The sequence below is a fragment of the Neolamprologus multifasciatus genome, chromosome 18, assembly GCF_963576455.1.
Source record: "Neolamprologus multifasciatus chromosome 18, fNeoMul1.2, whole genome shotgun sequence".
Lineage (NCBI taxonomy): Eukaryota > Metazoa > Chordata > Actinopteri > Cichliformes > Cichlidae > Neolamprologus > Neolamprologus multifasciatus.
Window position 1 is genome coordinate 16475472 of NC_140456.1, and position 15888 is coordinate 16491359.

General features: G+C 40.3%; 1 protein-coding gene across 20 annotated transcripts in view; it reads right to left on the bottom strand.

Annotated features, from left to right (window-relative positions):
• obscnb (obscurin, cytoskeletal calmodulin and titin-interacting RhoGEF b) overlaps positions 1 to 13371 on the bottom strand; it is a 57531-nt gene extending 44160 nt beyond the window's left edge. For 8 of the 20 annotated variants that reach the window (XM_085140201.1, XM_085140200.1, XM_085140199.1 and 5 more), the window contains exons 1-16: positions 12943 to 13370; positions 10024 to 11107; positions 7936 to 8205; positions 7426 to 7686; positions 6676 to 6981; positions 6316 to 6582; positions 6104 to 6210; positions 5191 to 5359; positions 3966 to 4241; positions 3597 to 3878; positions 3057 to 3332; positions 2683 to 2964; positions 2316 to 2591; positions 1914 to 2195; positions 1540 to 1821; positions 1166 to 1447 (exon numbers count right to left, since the gene is read on the bottom strand). In XM_085140201.1, coding sequence (XP_084996327.1) covers positions 1166 to 1447; positions 1540 to 1821; positions 1914 to 2195; positions 2316 to 2591; positions 2683 to 2964; positions 3057 to 3332; positions 3597 to 3878; positions 3966 to 4241; positions 5191 to 5359; positions 6104 to 6210; positions 6316 to 6582; positions 6676 to 6981; positions 7426 to 7686; positions 7936 to 8205; positions 10024 to 11098 — 4693 coding nt within the window. In that variant the 5' untranslated portion in view covers positions 11099 to 11107; positions 12943 to 13370. Of the gene's footprint in view, positions 1 to 1165; positions 1448 to 1539; positions 1822 to 1913; positions 2196 to 2315; positions 2592 to 2682; positions 2965 to 3056; positions 3333 to 3596; positions 3879 to 3965; positions 4242 to 5190; positions 5360 to 6103; positions 6211 to 6315; positions 6583 to 6675; positions 6982 to 7425; positions 7687 to 7935; positions 8206 to 10023; positions 11108 to 12942 lie in introns of all 20 variants that reach the window. The other 12 variants (XM_085140210.1, XM_085140208.1, XM_085140207.1 and 9 more) reach the window with 5 other exon arrangements.
• Positions 13372 to 15888: the final 2517 nt, after the last annotated feature.

The window sequence follows — 15888 nt, forward strand, 5'->3', positions numbered from 1 at the left end:
AAGCCAAAACCAGGGAACAATATTTAACAGCTAAAATCTAACGTGACCACAAAATATGCAAATATGTGAAAACATCTGCAATTCCACCAAACCAAAAACAAAAATTTCTAAATCTTTCATTGAGTTTCTCTTCCAGTTTTACTCAATTCAGGTGTCAGGAAAATAAACCTAAACAAAGATTTCATAAAGTATTTAAAAAAAATCTCTATAAATGTATAAATCTATGTAAATGATGAGTCAGATCAGCTGATTGAGCTCTTATAAGATTATTATAAGAGCATGATTATTGTCATGTTTTTGCTTTGTGTTCCAGTACTCTCCTTTTTCTTACAATGCCTTTACAATGCCCCACCTAAAAGCTCCAAACTTAGTGCCCACCAGCTTCAACTCAGCTCCACTCAGAGCAACACAAAGAGCCTAGACAGTCATCTGTCTTGCAACAGTTTTTTTCTATAAATTCAACATTGATGTATGATGCTTGATGATTCAGGAGTCAGTGAGTTACTGTAATATTCATTAACAGTAATGACAATAACTATTACATAGTTTTTGTTATATAATTTGCATGTACTTCTCTTTTAGGTGTTAAAACGCTTAACCTGTATGTTACATCCCCAATTTTCACTTGCTTTTCACATATAACCTCCAGCATCTTTCTTCTCTACATTGTCAATCACCATTTAAGTAATCCTGCCCTTTGAATCCATGTGATCTGCTTTGCTGGGATTTGGCGGCTTGTCATCTTTTTACCATTTCGCCTCTGTCTTGTTATCAACTACAATGGAGTAAGGGGACAGTACGATTACCTGTACAAAAACAACAGTTCAACTGAAAGCACACAAAAACGCACAGCAAATGCATGATAACTCAGATAACCAGAAGCTGGCAAATAACCAGCTAAAGAAACCAGATCTTGTAACCAGAGACCAAAACATGGAGCTCAGCAGGTGATTTGAACAACATAACTCAATTTTCTACTCAAAGGCTGCAACAATTTTTATCAAATTAAACCAAATACTGGATCCCAAAACTGAAGCACCCAACAATGTATTCAATGCAAACACAAAAACATTTTTTTGTGAAGAAGCCTTTGCATTAAACGATCTAAAATATATTTTACACGTTACACTATATTATTATAAGTGTGACATCCATAGAGTCATACCTTGCACATGTATCTTAAAGGCAAGCTTTTCAGTCCCAGCCTCACAGATGTACTCTCCAGCATCCTTCTTCTCCACACTGTCGATCACCAGCTGGCGATTCTTGCCCTTTGACTCAGTATGGATTGTCCTGCTGGAGCTCAGCAGCTTGCCATCCTTGTACCACTTCACTTCTGTCTTGTTATCAGATACCTCACAGCTTAGAACAGCTTTCTGTGACAGGGTGGCTTTTACCTCCTTTTGGATTGACTCCTTATTAGAGAAAGCTGACTGGACCTGTGTGTCTGAGGAGACCATGAATATGGATGATAAATTTCTCTCTCTCTGCAGCACGTGCAAGCCCCATGAATCAAACCAGTTAGATCATTGCCCCTACCTGCCACCTGTAGTTTGAAGGCAAGCTTTTCAGTCCCAGCCTCACAGATGTACTCTCCAGCATCCTTCTTCTCCACACTGTCGATCACCAGCTGGCGATTCTTGCCCTTTGACTCAGTATGGATTGTCCTGCTGGAGCTCAGCAGCTTGCCATCCTTGTACCACTTCACTTCTGTCTTGTTATCAGATACCTCACAGCTTAGAACAGCTTTCTGTGACAGGGTGGCTTTTACCTCCTTTTGGATTGACTCCTTATTAGAGAAAGCTGACTGGACCTGTGTGTCTGAGGAGACCATGAATATGGATGATAAATTTCTCTCTCTCTGCAGCACGTGCAAGCCCCATGAATCAAACCAGTTAGATCATTGCCCCTACCTGCCACCTGTAGTTTGAAGGCAAGCTTTTCAGTCCCAGCCTCACAGATGTACTCTCCAGCATCCTTCTTCTCCACACTGTCAATCACCAGCTGGCGATTCTTGGCCTTTGATTCACTATGGATTGTCTTACTGGAAGTCAGCAGCTTGCCATCCTTGTACCACTTCACTTCTGTCTTGGCATCGGCTACTTCACAGCTCAGGACAGCCTTCTGGGAGATGGTGGCTTTAACCTCCTTCTTAACTGAATCCTTGTTAAAGAAGGCTGATTGGACATGTGTGTCTATGGAAACCATGAAAATAAATTCAAATTCTTTGCTGTCCAGAAACAAATAGGTTTAATATCTGTAAGGCGCATAACTCAAGAGGAAAAACTAGAAACCAGTTAGGGCACTGCCCTTACCTGCCACCTGTAGTTTGAAGGCAAGCTTTTCAGTCCCAGCCTCACAGGTGTACTCTCCAGCATCCTTCTTCTCCACACTGTCGATCACCAGCTGGCGATTCTTGCCCTTAGACTCTGTGTGGATAGTCTTGCTGGAGGACAGGAGCTTTCCATCTTTGTACCACTTCACCTCTGTCTTGGAATCAGAAACCTCACAGCTCAAAGTGGCCTTCTGGGACAAAGTGACTTTCACCTCCTTTTGTATAGAGTCCTTATTATAGAAGACTGATTGGGCCTCTGAATGAGGAGTCATGAAAGGAAAAAACATCAGATAATATTTATTCAAAATATAGAAACTAAGTAATGCTATGATTTCAAAAAATCTTACCTGCCACCTGTAGTTTGAAGGTGAGCTTTTCAGTTCCAGCCTCACAGATGTACTCTCCAGCATCCTTCTTCTCCACACTGTCAATCACCAGCTGGCGATTCTTGCCCTTTGACTCAGTATGGATTGTCCTGCTGGAGCTCAGCAGCTTGCCATCCTTGTACCACTTCACTTCTGTCTTGTTATCAGATACCTCACAGCTTAGAACAGCTTTCTGTGACAGGGTGGCTTTTACCTCCTTTTGGATTGACTCCTTATTAGAGAAAGCTGACTGGACCTGTGTGTCTGAGGAGACCATGAATATGGATGATAAATTTCTCTCTCTCTGCAGCACCTGCAAGCCCCATGAATCAAACCAGTTAGATCATTGCCCCTACCTGCCACCTGTAGTTTGAAGGCAAGCTTTTCAGTCCCAGCTTCACAGATGTACTCTCCAGCATCCTTCTTCTCCACACTGTCGATCACCAGCTGGCGATTCTTGGCCTTTGATTCAGTATGGATTGTCTTGGTGGAAGTCAGCAGCTTGCCATCCTTGTACCACTTCACTTCTGTCTTGGTATCGACCACCTCACAGCTCAGCGTGGCTTTCTGGGAAAGCGTGGCTTTAACCTCCTTCTGAATAGACTCCTTGTTGATGAAAGCTGACTGGGAATCTGAGGGTAACACAAGTAAGAAGAGCAGTGCTGTCATAAGCTTTAAAATCACAGATGATTGGAATAATTTAGAGGCAAAATATGAAACACACACTTAGCGCTTGATAGGATGATATGATAAATCTAAATATGTATATTTTTGGCACTTCAAGATAGTGGATGGTTTAGATTATTAAATGTACACCATGAGCATTACTATGAATTTTATACATTTATAAAGATTAAAAATCTTTAGATATAAATGAATCAACCAGGCTGTCCCACCTGTGACAAATATCTTGAAGACTAGTTTGTCCCCTCCAGCTTCACAGGTATACTCTCCAGCATCACTCTTCTCCACCTTTTCAATCACCAGCTGGCGAGTGTTGCCTTTTGCTTCTGAGTATATGGTCCTACTGGATATCAACAGCATGCCATCTTTGTACCATTTCACCTCTGTCTTGCTATCTGACACATTACAAGTAAGAGTTGCTTTTTGGGAGAGAGTGGCCTTCACTTCCTTTTGGACTGACTCTTTGTTGGAGAAGGCAGCTACAGCTGGAGTTTCTGTGAGGAAAAAAAAAGTTTCTGTGCCATCAAATACTCCCAAATCAACATAAAAAAACCCAGACTTGTGCCATCATGCAGCGTTACCTTTTATCTTAACCTGGAATGTGATTTTGTCAGCTGCTGTCTCGCATGAATAATGTCCTTCATCAATCTTCTTGGCACTCTTGATAATGAGTTTCCTTTGAGTCCCTTTGGAGATGATGGTAGTTCTTTGGTCCTCAGTGATCTCCATTTGATCTTTTCTCCACACAACAGCAGCACTGGCAGATGAAACCTCACAGCTCAGCTCAAGATCTCCTTTGAGAGTCGATGACATTCCCATGGTACCTCTGGCTTTGTTTAGAAATTTGGCAGGTTCATCTTAGGGGGGAGAAAGCAATAGAAAGTTACAATGTGACTTATGTGCAATAATAAAATTAAATGTCTTTTTTTAAAGTTTGTTTGGATTGTTAACGCAGGAGCTCATGTTTAGGAAGAGGGTTGGCCACGGCCCAACCATTTCCAACAACAGGGCCAGCCTGAGAAGCAGTTTCTTCTCAGGATTTATTTTCAATTAATTTAAAATAAACATTTAAATAAACAAAAAGGCTAAACATGTTTTCCTTTCCTTTCTAATAAAGTAAAAGGAAGCAGTTATTAAATTATCATACATGAATTCCAGCCGATAGCAGCCACTTTACAGTGACCCGTTAAATATAAGAAAGCACATCACAGGTCAGAGGGTTGATCAGCAGAGGATGAAGAAACTTTCTTTAACTTTACTTTGAATTGTATAATGCTGTGGGTCCATATCATGTGACATGTGGATGATGTTCTTGTGTTTTTATGAGATATTTACATTAGAAAAAACTCATCTAAAACATGTCACCTGTAATTAATGGATTTTTTTTCTTGCATTTAAATTTTTTAGTCTTTCACATTTTTATGGGGTTTTTTTTTGTTTTGTTTTTTTAATGTCAGGAATACTCGGGTAATGGGTTAGTGGGAGGATGAAGTCACTTAATGTGGAAATTCATTTACAGTTAAAAACAGAAAAATAAACAGAGAGCATACTTGAGTTAGTTAGCGGACCATTTCTGCCCATTTTATTTTGTCCTTGAAAGCACGGGCAGTTTCTTTTGAGACAAGCTAATGAATCTGTTTGATGCCTCAAAGATAAAAGCAATCAGAGCAGCTCACATTCCAGTAAATCATTTGAGGTGTTTTGCACCCTGAACCTAGTTCCTATTACAAAAATCATCTCTGGAAAATCCTAATTGTGATTTGAAGCAATAAATGATGTAAAGTTAGCTGCAATTTTCACATATACCTTTAAGAGTGAGTTGCATGGACATCTTGTCATCAGGTAACACACAATCATAAATGCCCACATCTTCCTCAGTGACGTTGTGTACCATCAGGATCCTCTTGCGGTCATTAATCACATATTCATACTTTTTGCCCATTTTTAGCTCCCGTCCGTTCTTCATCCAAACCACCTGAAGAAAGAAATACAGAAATGCTTTCCAAATTAAACAGGTTAGGATCACACAAACACATACATGTGCTATTAATGTTAACTGGAATTACTCAAACACAAAAGTGTCTCATTTGCAGATTATTCAGAAAAGGGTGCACCAAGGGTGTAGCATGGGAGGACAAAGAACAAGGCGGTCACAGGAAATTTGAGTATTTAATGAAAAGTGAAAAGTTGTGTTACACAAGAGTTAAAACAGAATTTTGTGTTAGGTAAAATGAAAAAAATGTATACAGTAAAAGTTATAATCCTATTAAGTAACTTAATAGTGCACAAGTTGTATAGTCAAAATATAATTTGAGGTACCTAAAGTAAGCATATTAATCATGTCGAATTTGAATCAAAAATATTGTAGAGTAGAAGCAGGAAGTAACACTACACAGAAGTGCTTAAATTAAAATACAAGTACATTAAACCAGTACTTAAGTAAATTACTCAAGTAAAGCTCTTTGTGTTTGTCAGGTCAATTCAATTTTATTTATACAGCGCCATATCACAACAACAGCCGCCTCAAAGAGCTTTATATTGTAAGGTAGACCCTACAATAATAATATGTAGACGTATAATTAGGATAATTAAATATCCTATTGACACATCTACAAAGCTCTTTCAAAAAGATGTTAAATGTTATATTAAAACAGCTGTTTTAATAGAGTCTGTAAAGGCCAAAACTAAAACAAATTATTTACATATTTCTATCACTAACCTGTGCGTCATAATCTGACACCTCAACAGTCAGCTGAGCAGTGGCTTGGGCTCTGCAGGTCACCACCTCTAGATGATCGGATTTGTTGGTGAACCTAACAGAAGGGGCTGAAAACAACATGGCACTGTAAGAGGGTATTACTGATTGGAAGAAAAAAAACACACAAAAAAGACACAAATTAATAGGACTGAAGTCATTTCTCTAGTGTGTACCTTTCACATTGAGGATGCAACTGCTTTGTGAGCCTCCACCCACAAACTTGACTTCAGTTCCGTTCATTTCCATGGTCACAACTCGGATGAGCAATGTGTGTATGTTTTTTGACCTGGTGATGAGGTAGTCGGCTCCGCTGCGCAAAAGGCGTCCGTTTAGGGACCAGAAGCCTGAGCAAACAGCAGACAGCTCAACAGAGATGGAGAATTCCTCACCGGAGACTCCAGTGCTGTTAATCAGACCTTTTCTGATTTCTGCAGTGGGTTCTGAAAAGAGGCCCGCAAACAGGATTTTAAGAAGGAAGAACCAAAACCAAACAGAGACATAAATGACAACAATCACAGAGAATTCAGTCTTACCAAGGTAGAAGGTTCCAGGTACCTCCAGGTAGGCACTCTGCCCAAAGTCATTAATGGCAGAGATACGGAACTGGTAGCTAGCTTCTTCAGTGAAGTTGCAGATTGTAAACTCTGTTGCGACAATGGTTTCTTCAGCATTGCACCTCTGCCACATTTGGGTACCAACCTTCCTTCGCTCTACAACGTAGCCTTTGATGGGGACAGGGCGGTCACTGTCAGGAGGAGACCACTGAATGGTGATGGAGGACTCTGTTTTGTTCTGCACCACAGCGTCAACTGGGGGATCGGGAGGATGCTTCCGGGCAGCTAGAGAAAAATATTGTGATGTTATTTAGTTGAAGTACTAGTTTCAGTTCTTCTTTTGTATTTAATATATGCTGATATTTGACCTAACAACAAGAAATATATCGAGATACACTGTTTTGTATAATTCAAAAAATGTTTGGTTCATTATTGTACCAAAGGGTCCTGTCACCCTCCCCTCATCCCCAAAAGATTGCAGCAGATGGCTGGAGTTTTTCCTTCCCACTGTTGCCAAGTGTTTAGTCATAGGGGGTTGTCTGATTGTTGGGTTTTCTCTTGAATATTGTAGGATCTTTACCTTACAATAAAAATCGCCTTGAGGCAACTGTTGAAATGATTTTACACTATATAAATAAAATAAATTGAATTTAAATCAATCGCCACAAAATATTTTGTATATATTTACTACAGATATCATCAGAATGTATCAAACAACATTTAACCCACCGGTAACTGAGAATCGGGTGGATGTCTTGCAGTCTCCAGCCACAAACGCCACTTCTCCAGAGTCCTCTGCCTGGCAATCTCTAATTGTGAGTGTGTACTGTCTAAGCACGCAGCCGATGGAAATACGTGAATCCTCTTTTAACTTCTCGCCATTGCGAGTCCAGTAGGCGTCTGGATAGGGATGTTCCAGCTCCACGCAGAAGATGACAGTGTCGCTAACAGGAACTACTGTCCTCCGAGGAAGCTTCTTAGTTATGTTACCTGAGATATAAGAAGAAACTGATTTGAGATGAAGAAAACAGAACTGAAAACTGCATTTTTCACATAGACATAGCAGTAAATAATGGTCCAGTGTAGTAAACGTTCACAGACCAGGTCATGTCGCATTAAGTATCCACATGAGATGCATGTAATATTTACATTAAACCCATATAGACAACTGTAATTACACTTGATAAGTGCACAAACAATGAAGAAGAACAGTGGAAAGAAAAAGAGTCTCTACCGTACCCAGGACTGTGAGCTCAGCCACAGTGCGACTGCCCTCTTTCATCTCGCATATATAAACTCCATCGTCGTTGGTGGTAACGTTGTGTATGGTGAGGCGACGGAGGGTGCCGTCCTGCTCCATGCGATATTTAGCATTTTGCTGCAGTCGCGTTTCCTCCATGAACCAGTTGGTATAAGTGGAACTAAGAGGCACCTCACACATGAGTGTGGCTGAGGTTTTTTCCTGCACCTCCACATCCTGCAGCTTTCTCCTGAATGGCACCTTGGGTTCTGGCACAAGGAAATATGACAGAATCTTTAACCAAAGCTGAACTACATCACACTTTCAACTTCTACATGTATTTACCCACATATTCAAATATATGTCAGGCTAATGAAATATCAATAAAGTGAGAGAAACTAGAAAATTTAAATTCAGGAATCAAGTGTAGAAAATCAGATTTAAGAAGTGAGATAAGTTCAACCTGAGCACTCAGTATAGCCAAATAAAATATTTAACATTTGCATTCATGTTTTCCAATATGTTTCCTAAACTGTGCTCTACAAGTGTGCTCGACTAAGTGAGTTAATTTAATCTTGCCATGCTGGATATTTTTGCTTCAAGCATGGTTGTAATAGCATCCAAACAGGCACTGCAAAGTTTCAAATACAGGATGGCTTCCAAAGCAAACATAAGATTACTTTTTATCACCAGAAGTAGCAATAAACTCCAAATCCAAGGGGCAGGTTACACCATGGACAGTCTGTCACATTTATAGGTGTGACACTGCAAGGTGCACTGATAGGAATGGGATCCTTTCTGTCAACATCTCTTATTTATCTCATATTCTTGTTCTTGTTCCAATCCACTGCCTTTATGTGTGAATTTTGCATGTTCTTCCCTTGCCTGTGTGGGTTCTCTCTCGGACACTCCAGCTTCCTCTCAAAGTTCAGAGTCATTCATTTTAAGTTAACTGGTGATTCTTGGTGTGAATGTAAGTGTGAATAGCTTTCTTTTTCTGTATGTTAGCCCTGTGGTAGACTGGCAACCTGTCTAGGGTGTATCCAGCTTATCCACCCGTTGACAGCTGTGGTAGACTCCAGCTTAACTTCAACCCTAAACCCTAAACTGGACAAGTACTAAAGAAAATGGATGAGTATTAGCAAACTACTTCTCCAGTAAAGAATAGTATATAAAGACTATCATGCAGTTCATGTGCTGGATACTGTATTTGCCATTACACTACCATTTATTTTCTAGCCACATATAGTAAAACTTCTTTCCATTTCAAATCTTTCTGCAAAACTCCAGCAAAGTACCAAATTGCTGGGTAAATATCACACAAAGAACCAATTTTCCTGCACTTTGAATTCAGCTGGTACATCGGCAGCTTGGCACTCGACATCGGACTGACTGGAAATTAATATCTGAAATAAAATCTGCAACTCTACAGCTTCATATCCTGGACCAACATCTTCCCGAGGGAAGTCACATCAGCAGTGTGCCAAAGTGATCTACTGAGTGAGTGACCATCTTAGCAACTGTGAACTACTCATCGCCAGCAGAAAATAGCTGCAACACAACACCTTACTTCAGGAGATGAGCCAGAATTCAGTCTTGTTGTTAAAAGGCAAACAACAACACCCAGAAGATTCAGAAGAGTAATTACAGTTCCCAGTAAGCACTGCTCTCAGTTTGTAACTATTAAAATATACAAGTGAGTCACACTGCAGCATGGGGGACACGATATTTAAGTACAACGGATGCTGCAGATTATAGATACACCATGACAGTGTTATAAACAGTGTAATAAATTAATATGCAGCTCAAAATATCCTCATCAAATAAACCATTTACTTCTCCTAGAAAAGGATTCATGACTTCTAAACTATTAAATATGTACATAAGTATGAGCTTCTTATAAACATTTGTATCTTCAGAGGGTTAGGGTCTTTGACCTGAGTACTACGGAGAGAAAGTGTGTTGAGATTTGTTAGCATTATCAAAAAACTAAGGTAAAGCCAGAAGTATGCAAACATATCTTTACTAAAATCTTACTTCAGGAGGATTTTCTTAACTGCAATTGCTCAAAAATGGTAATAGCTTACCTTTGACTGTTACTAACACAGCGCTGTAGGTCTGCCCAGCCATATTGGTTGCATTGCAGGTGTAGAGGCCATTATCGGTCTGCTTGCAGTACAGGATTTTCAGGATGAAGTTCTCAGCTTGGTCCTCATAAATGACATGTCTGCGGCCTTCGCTGATGTTCGTTCCATCCTTCCTCCAGATAATGTGGGGTTTGGGGTGACCGGTCACAAAGCAGCTGAGTTTGGCATGCTTCCCCTCAGTCACAGTGCAGGTACGAGTGAATACACCTTTGGGAAGCTTCGCCAGGGCAGATGCTCGCAGCTCGTGTTCCAGGCCCAGAGAACTGAAAGCATCCGTGATTTTGGCCGTGGAGGAGGAAGAAATGGAGGCGCTGCTTTCTTCATTGCGGTAGATGGAGATCTCCTCTTTGCGCTTCTGTAGGTGAGAGAGAAGGGAGCTGCTCTTATCGACAGCTTGGCGGTGGGAATCCTGAGCATCTACAACGAGGCCAGCCGCAGCTTGCGCGCGACCGACAGTGTTCTGGGCCCTGCAGGTATAAGTGCCGCTGTCCAGGTTTCGTACGCACTGGATCTTTAAAGTGCTGCCATCACTCTCAGAAATGATCTTGATGCGGTTGGTCTCCCCCAGGTAGCGCCCATCCTTTTCCCATTCAAAGTTGGCCTCAGGGTAAGCTGCAACTCGGCCGTGGAAAACAACATCACCGCCCAAAACAACACGTGCAGAGGCAGGCTTCACCATGAAAACAGGAGCCTTCTGAGACATCTCTGTCGGCAGCCCCACTTTGAGGGTTACAGCGGCGTAAGCTTCACCGACGCTGTTCTTAGCTCTGCACATGTACTGTCCACTGTCCTCCAGAGTTAAGTCATAGATGGTCAGGCGATAAACGTCTCCATCTTCCACAGTCTTGAAGCGGCCTCCGGACGTCAGCTTCAGCTTGTCTTTTTCCCAGGTTATCAGTGGAGTTGGGCTGCCCACAATTGTGCAGCTGAGTGTGGCATCCTTGCCCACACACACTGAAAATGCCTTTGGGCGAGTGAGAAACCTGGGGGCCCCTCCAAACAAGTTTTGATCCATCGTTTGTTCCTGTGATCAAACAAAGGGCAAATATTACACATCTTATAAGTCTTATAAATATCTTGAAACAGTTATTGAGTCCAAACTCAACTTTGAAGCAACATGTGTGCAAAAAATCTCCACACTGATAAAACCATGTTTCATCCTGCTTTTTTAGTCTATTTTATCCTTTTTATTTGGTGTCACGGTGTTGATTTCTGCCTCTCTCTCAGAATGTATCTTTTGTCCTTTCGCCCTACCCTCATCCTAACCCTGACCCCAATCAGTCATGGCAGATGGCTGCCCCTCCCTGAGCCTGATTCTGCCAGAGGCTTCTTCCTGTTAAGAGGGAGTTTTTCCTTCCCACTGTCACCAAATGCTTGCTCATAGGGAGGCATCTGATTGTTGGGGTTTTCTCTCTATTACTGTAGAGTCTTTACAGTATAAAGCACTTTGAGGTGACTGTTGCTGTGATTTGGTGCTATGTATATAAAATTTAATTGAACTGATATTTATCTGTGAAGGACAGAAAGGGCAGATTGGTGAGCCACGGCTGAGCTCAGCATCACTGTACACCACAATTATAGTGTCTACTGCACAATTTGCTCCCTTTGCATAGTGACTTTGAGCTTCTCGTCCCAAAGTGCAAAACAATACAGTTTACAAAACAACTTTGTTCCAGCAGCCATTACTCAGATTAACCGAGCATAGCGTTGCTATCCTACATGATGCCAAGTGAATTCTCTGTAATTATAGTACAATTATTTCTTCAGTATTTTTTATTAAGCTTTTATATTTTCTGTGTTTGCACTGACAATGTGTGCATGGATGGAAGATGGATGACTCTCTACTGCAGACCAAATCTACCCATGGGTACAAATAAAGTAATTGAAACAATAAAAAGATTAAATAAATAAATACAAAACTGAATTTATACATGTACAAGTTTAATAACTTTTATTAAAAACCCCAATATTCAACTGCAAGTATAAATAAACCAGGAAGTCCAAATGTAAAAATTACAAAACTATATCAAGAAAAAGAAATACATTTTCTATTATTTCCTGTAGATCATATTCCTCCACAAACACCTGTCAACTTTACACAAACCCATTGTAAAATCTGGCATTCTGCTATGTGTTCTCTAAAATATGTCATGCTATGAAAATAGACATAAATCCAGAGTTAGGGTGGCATATTTATAGCTGACAGTTACAGTAGCTATATATCAGTCAACGTATCCTTGCCCTGCCTCAGCGGACATTCATCAATACAAAGACCTATTCAAAGGGAAAGAAGCTAAATAGCAAACAAATTCCCTCACAACAAGGTCAGAAAGAGCGCTTATGTGCCTTTCAAACAGTGACATTTACCAGCTTTGTCACCTCTGCCGCTTTAACTGCCTGTCCCAAAAATAACCTCAGCTGTCAGACTCCGTCTCTGTCCATTGCCATTTGTAGAAGCGAAAGGGACATCAGCTGTTTGATAAAGCTCCCACTTCACAAACATACTTCATTTCTAGCACTGTCCGTTTTCTACCAGCTGAGGAAAACTCGTAAAACAGTCACTGGAATTTAATGAACGACTTCTGGCTAGTAAAAAAGCACGAAAAAAAATTCGGCAAAGGAGCTTGTGTTTACTTAAATATAACAGAAACTTCAGCTGGATGATGCGGTTAGCTAATGAACTCATATCAGCCCCTGTAATAGTCACAGGTGAAAAATGACAGTTATCTACCTCTTTGAGCTGCACCTAAACTCAAATTAACCAACAAAAAAAGGAAAAGAAATTTTAACTTCGACCAAGTTCCCATGTAAACTTTACTGTAAGAAAATGAGTTAACTGTTGTGTTACTGCTTCTTCACCTTGAGTCCTTAACCGCTCAGGAAATTCAGGCGCTGAATCATGTGGGCCAAACAATCAATAGCCCGTCAGGATTTCCGGATGATGGCCCTCTCCAACAGCGTTCAGGGGCTCCACATGGGGGGCAAGAAAAAGTCTTCGTTGACCTCAAATATATTTCAAAATGGTTGTAAATCCAAGATAGTGAAACATCCCCCTGTCTCCTGCAGTGGGCGGTTGAGCAGACTTACTTTTTCTTTCTTCTCTGGTGCCTCATGATGCCACATAGCTGACGTGCCTATTTTGGCGCAGCCTCCTTTCCAAAATAGACCTGTCATTTGGAGATAGGAGATAGCCTGATGGTGGCTTCGGGAAGGAGAGCAGACTGGCCTGGCCTGGCCTCTGCTGGGTTGCTGCTGCTGCAGGCTGGAGACGACAATACGGACACAAGTCATAAACAACTCATACTAGGTGTAAATGTGCCGCGTGCACTAGCAGTTTATTGAGTTTCAGTTCAATTCAGGTTTAGTTATATATCAGTCGCCTCAAGGCGCTTAATATTATAAGTTAAAGACCCAACAATAATACAGAGAAACACCAACAATCAGACGACCCACCCAATGAGCAAGCACCTTGGCGACAGCGGGAAGGAAAAACTCCCTTTTAACAGTTAGAAACCTCTGGCAGACAGGGGCGCCACCAAGGGAGAGCCCCCCCGTCACTTTATATATCCCTCACATTTCCCATCGTCACGCTGCACCCATGCACTGTTCATGTTTTTTTGGGTTCGCCACCCCAAGATTTTAGTGCCCCCCCCCCCCCCCACACACACACACACACACACACTCAAAAAAATAATTCATTGGATGAACGTAATTTTATCTTGCCACTTATATTCCATCTAAACAAATCATGTTATATTAATCCATCTTGATTGTGTTGTGTCAACACGATATATGTGTGTAGGTTTAACATAATATTAACATTAACATTCAATTAATTTGACTTTTGTTCAATCAACATGTTTGTACCACATTAGTCTAATTAGATTTATTTAAATTCATCTTATATTGTTTAAACACTTTGGCACATCAAAAATCAGTCTTGTTACATGAACTAGTAAAATATTTGTTTGTTACACCAATGATAATCTTGTTGAATGAATGAAATGTAACTTATGTCTGTAGTACATGTTGTATTCATATTAAGTAATGTTCAACAAAAAAAAGTCAATGGATTTACAGCAACTTCCAATGCACCCATCTTCTTATCTTTATCTGGGCTGCGGAAGTGATAGGGCAAGACGGACAGGGTACATCCTGGACAGGTTGCCAGTCTATCATACAGAAACAAACAATCATTTGCACTTTAACACCTTTGGGTAATTTAGAATAACCAGTTACCCTTACAACTGCATGACTTTTAACTGTGGAGGAAACCAGAGTACGCAGAGAGAACCCACTGCAAACTTCGCCACATTGTGGATTTGAACCCAGGATCTTCTTGCTCTGAGGCAACAGCACGAACCACCATGGCATTAATCTGTCAATACAGACTTAACAAAAGTAGGAAAGCTATGCTTGATGATGCTTTATGTTGTTGTCCTTGACAAGTTAAACCATAAGAAATAGTAACAGCATACACGTGGTGTGGTTGTCTACCTCTTGTAACCCCACTGATTTTCCACTGATACAATCTAGTAAGAGTGGCTGGATCCAGGCAACTAACCACTCTTACTAGATTGTATGATGTCATCTCAACAAGAACAAATTAAGTTGCTGAATTTCATGCAGATGCTACATGATTTAATTACGTTCACCATAGAAACATGGAATTATTTATTTCAAATTACAAGTTTGGATCTTATGCATGTAACAACCACTCAATTTCATTTTTTTGAGTGTATAGTCAAGCCTATAAACAAATTCTGATTCTGCCCCTGCCAGCAGAATCAGGCTCATGTAAATTGGCCCACAAAAAGGTTTTGTTTTTTTTTACCACACAAGTTTAAACACCTATTAACTACTTCTGTTTTAATATCATTTTAACTGTATTCAAAACCTGTCAATTGTCCCTCCAATGTAAAGGAGGGCATACATTTTGGACTTACTGTATTTTCGTGGTTTTAGAGATTTTACTACTCCGAAACAAAAAATCCCCCCATGTCTATTCATACTACACCAAAGTAATGAAGTAACAGATAAAGAGTTTTATTCTTTTAAGTAATTAAATAACTTTTTTTTTTTTGTACTTTTAAATCCAAATTCTGCTTCTTTTTTCTCCTATTAAGATATCTCAAGGATTGAATGTTCAGTTAAACTTCTTTATCTTGACAGAAAGATGAGTTTCCTTTAAGATTTTTCACTTAAATGAGTTTGATTTATGTTCTGTACTTGGATAGTCAAGGTAATTGAGCCCCCATTTTGGGTGGCATGCCTGGTTTAGAATTCACAGGCAGGGTATAATTCTGAAAACTATGTACGGTAGGGGATTATTCATGATTTGAAGACTTAACAGCGCTGCAAACAAAACTGAACCTCCACTTCTTCGCTTGTTGTTGTTCACTTGTTTCAGACTTTCTTAGATGTGCAAATCTGAGATGCTCAAATCAATCTCTTGCCACCTCTGTCTCTACTTAATGAAAGTTTGCCTCAGCTTACAACAGCTCAGGATGTACCAGGTTAAATGTGAAGGTAATTAACACCAAGACACCATTAGATACTGCATCACAAATCCAGTCCCTGTCATCATATTACCAGTAACAGAATCTGGCCTGCACTCTGATATCATTGAACATTTTCAGTGGTGACAAAGGCACAAACAGCTTCCTCATTCTTCTGCTTATTTATAGAATTAAACCCCACTCTGATCTCTGAACAAAAACATAAATCTATCAGTCTGCCTCTCTTGATAGTTCATTCATTTGCAGTAGTTGTAGTGAATAATAAATCCACTTAATCTGCTTATGA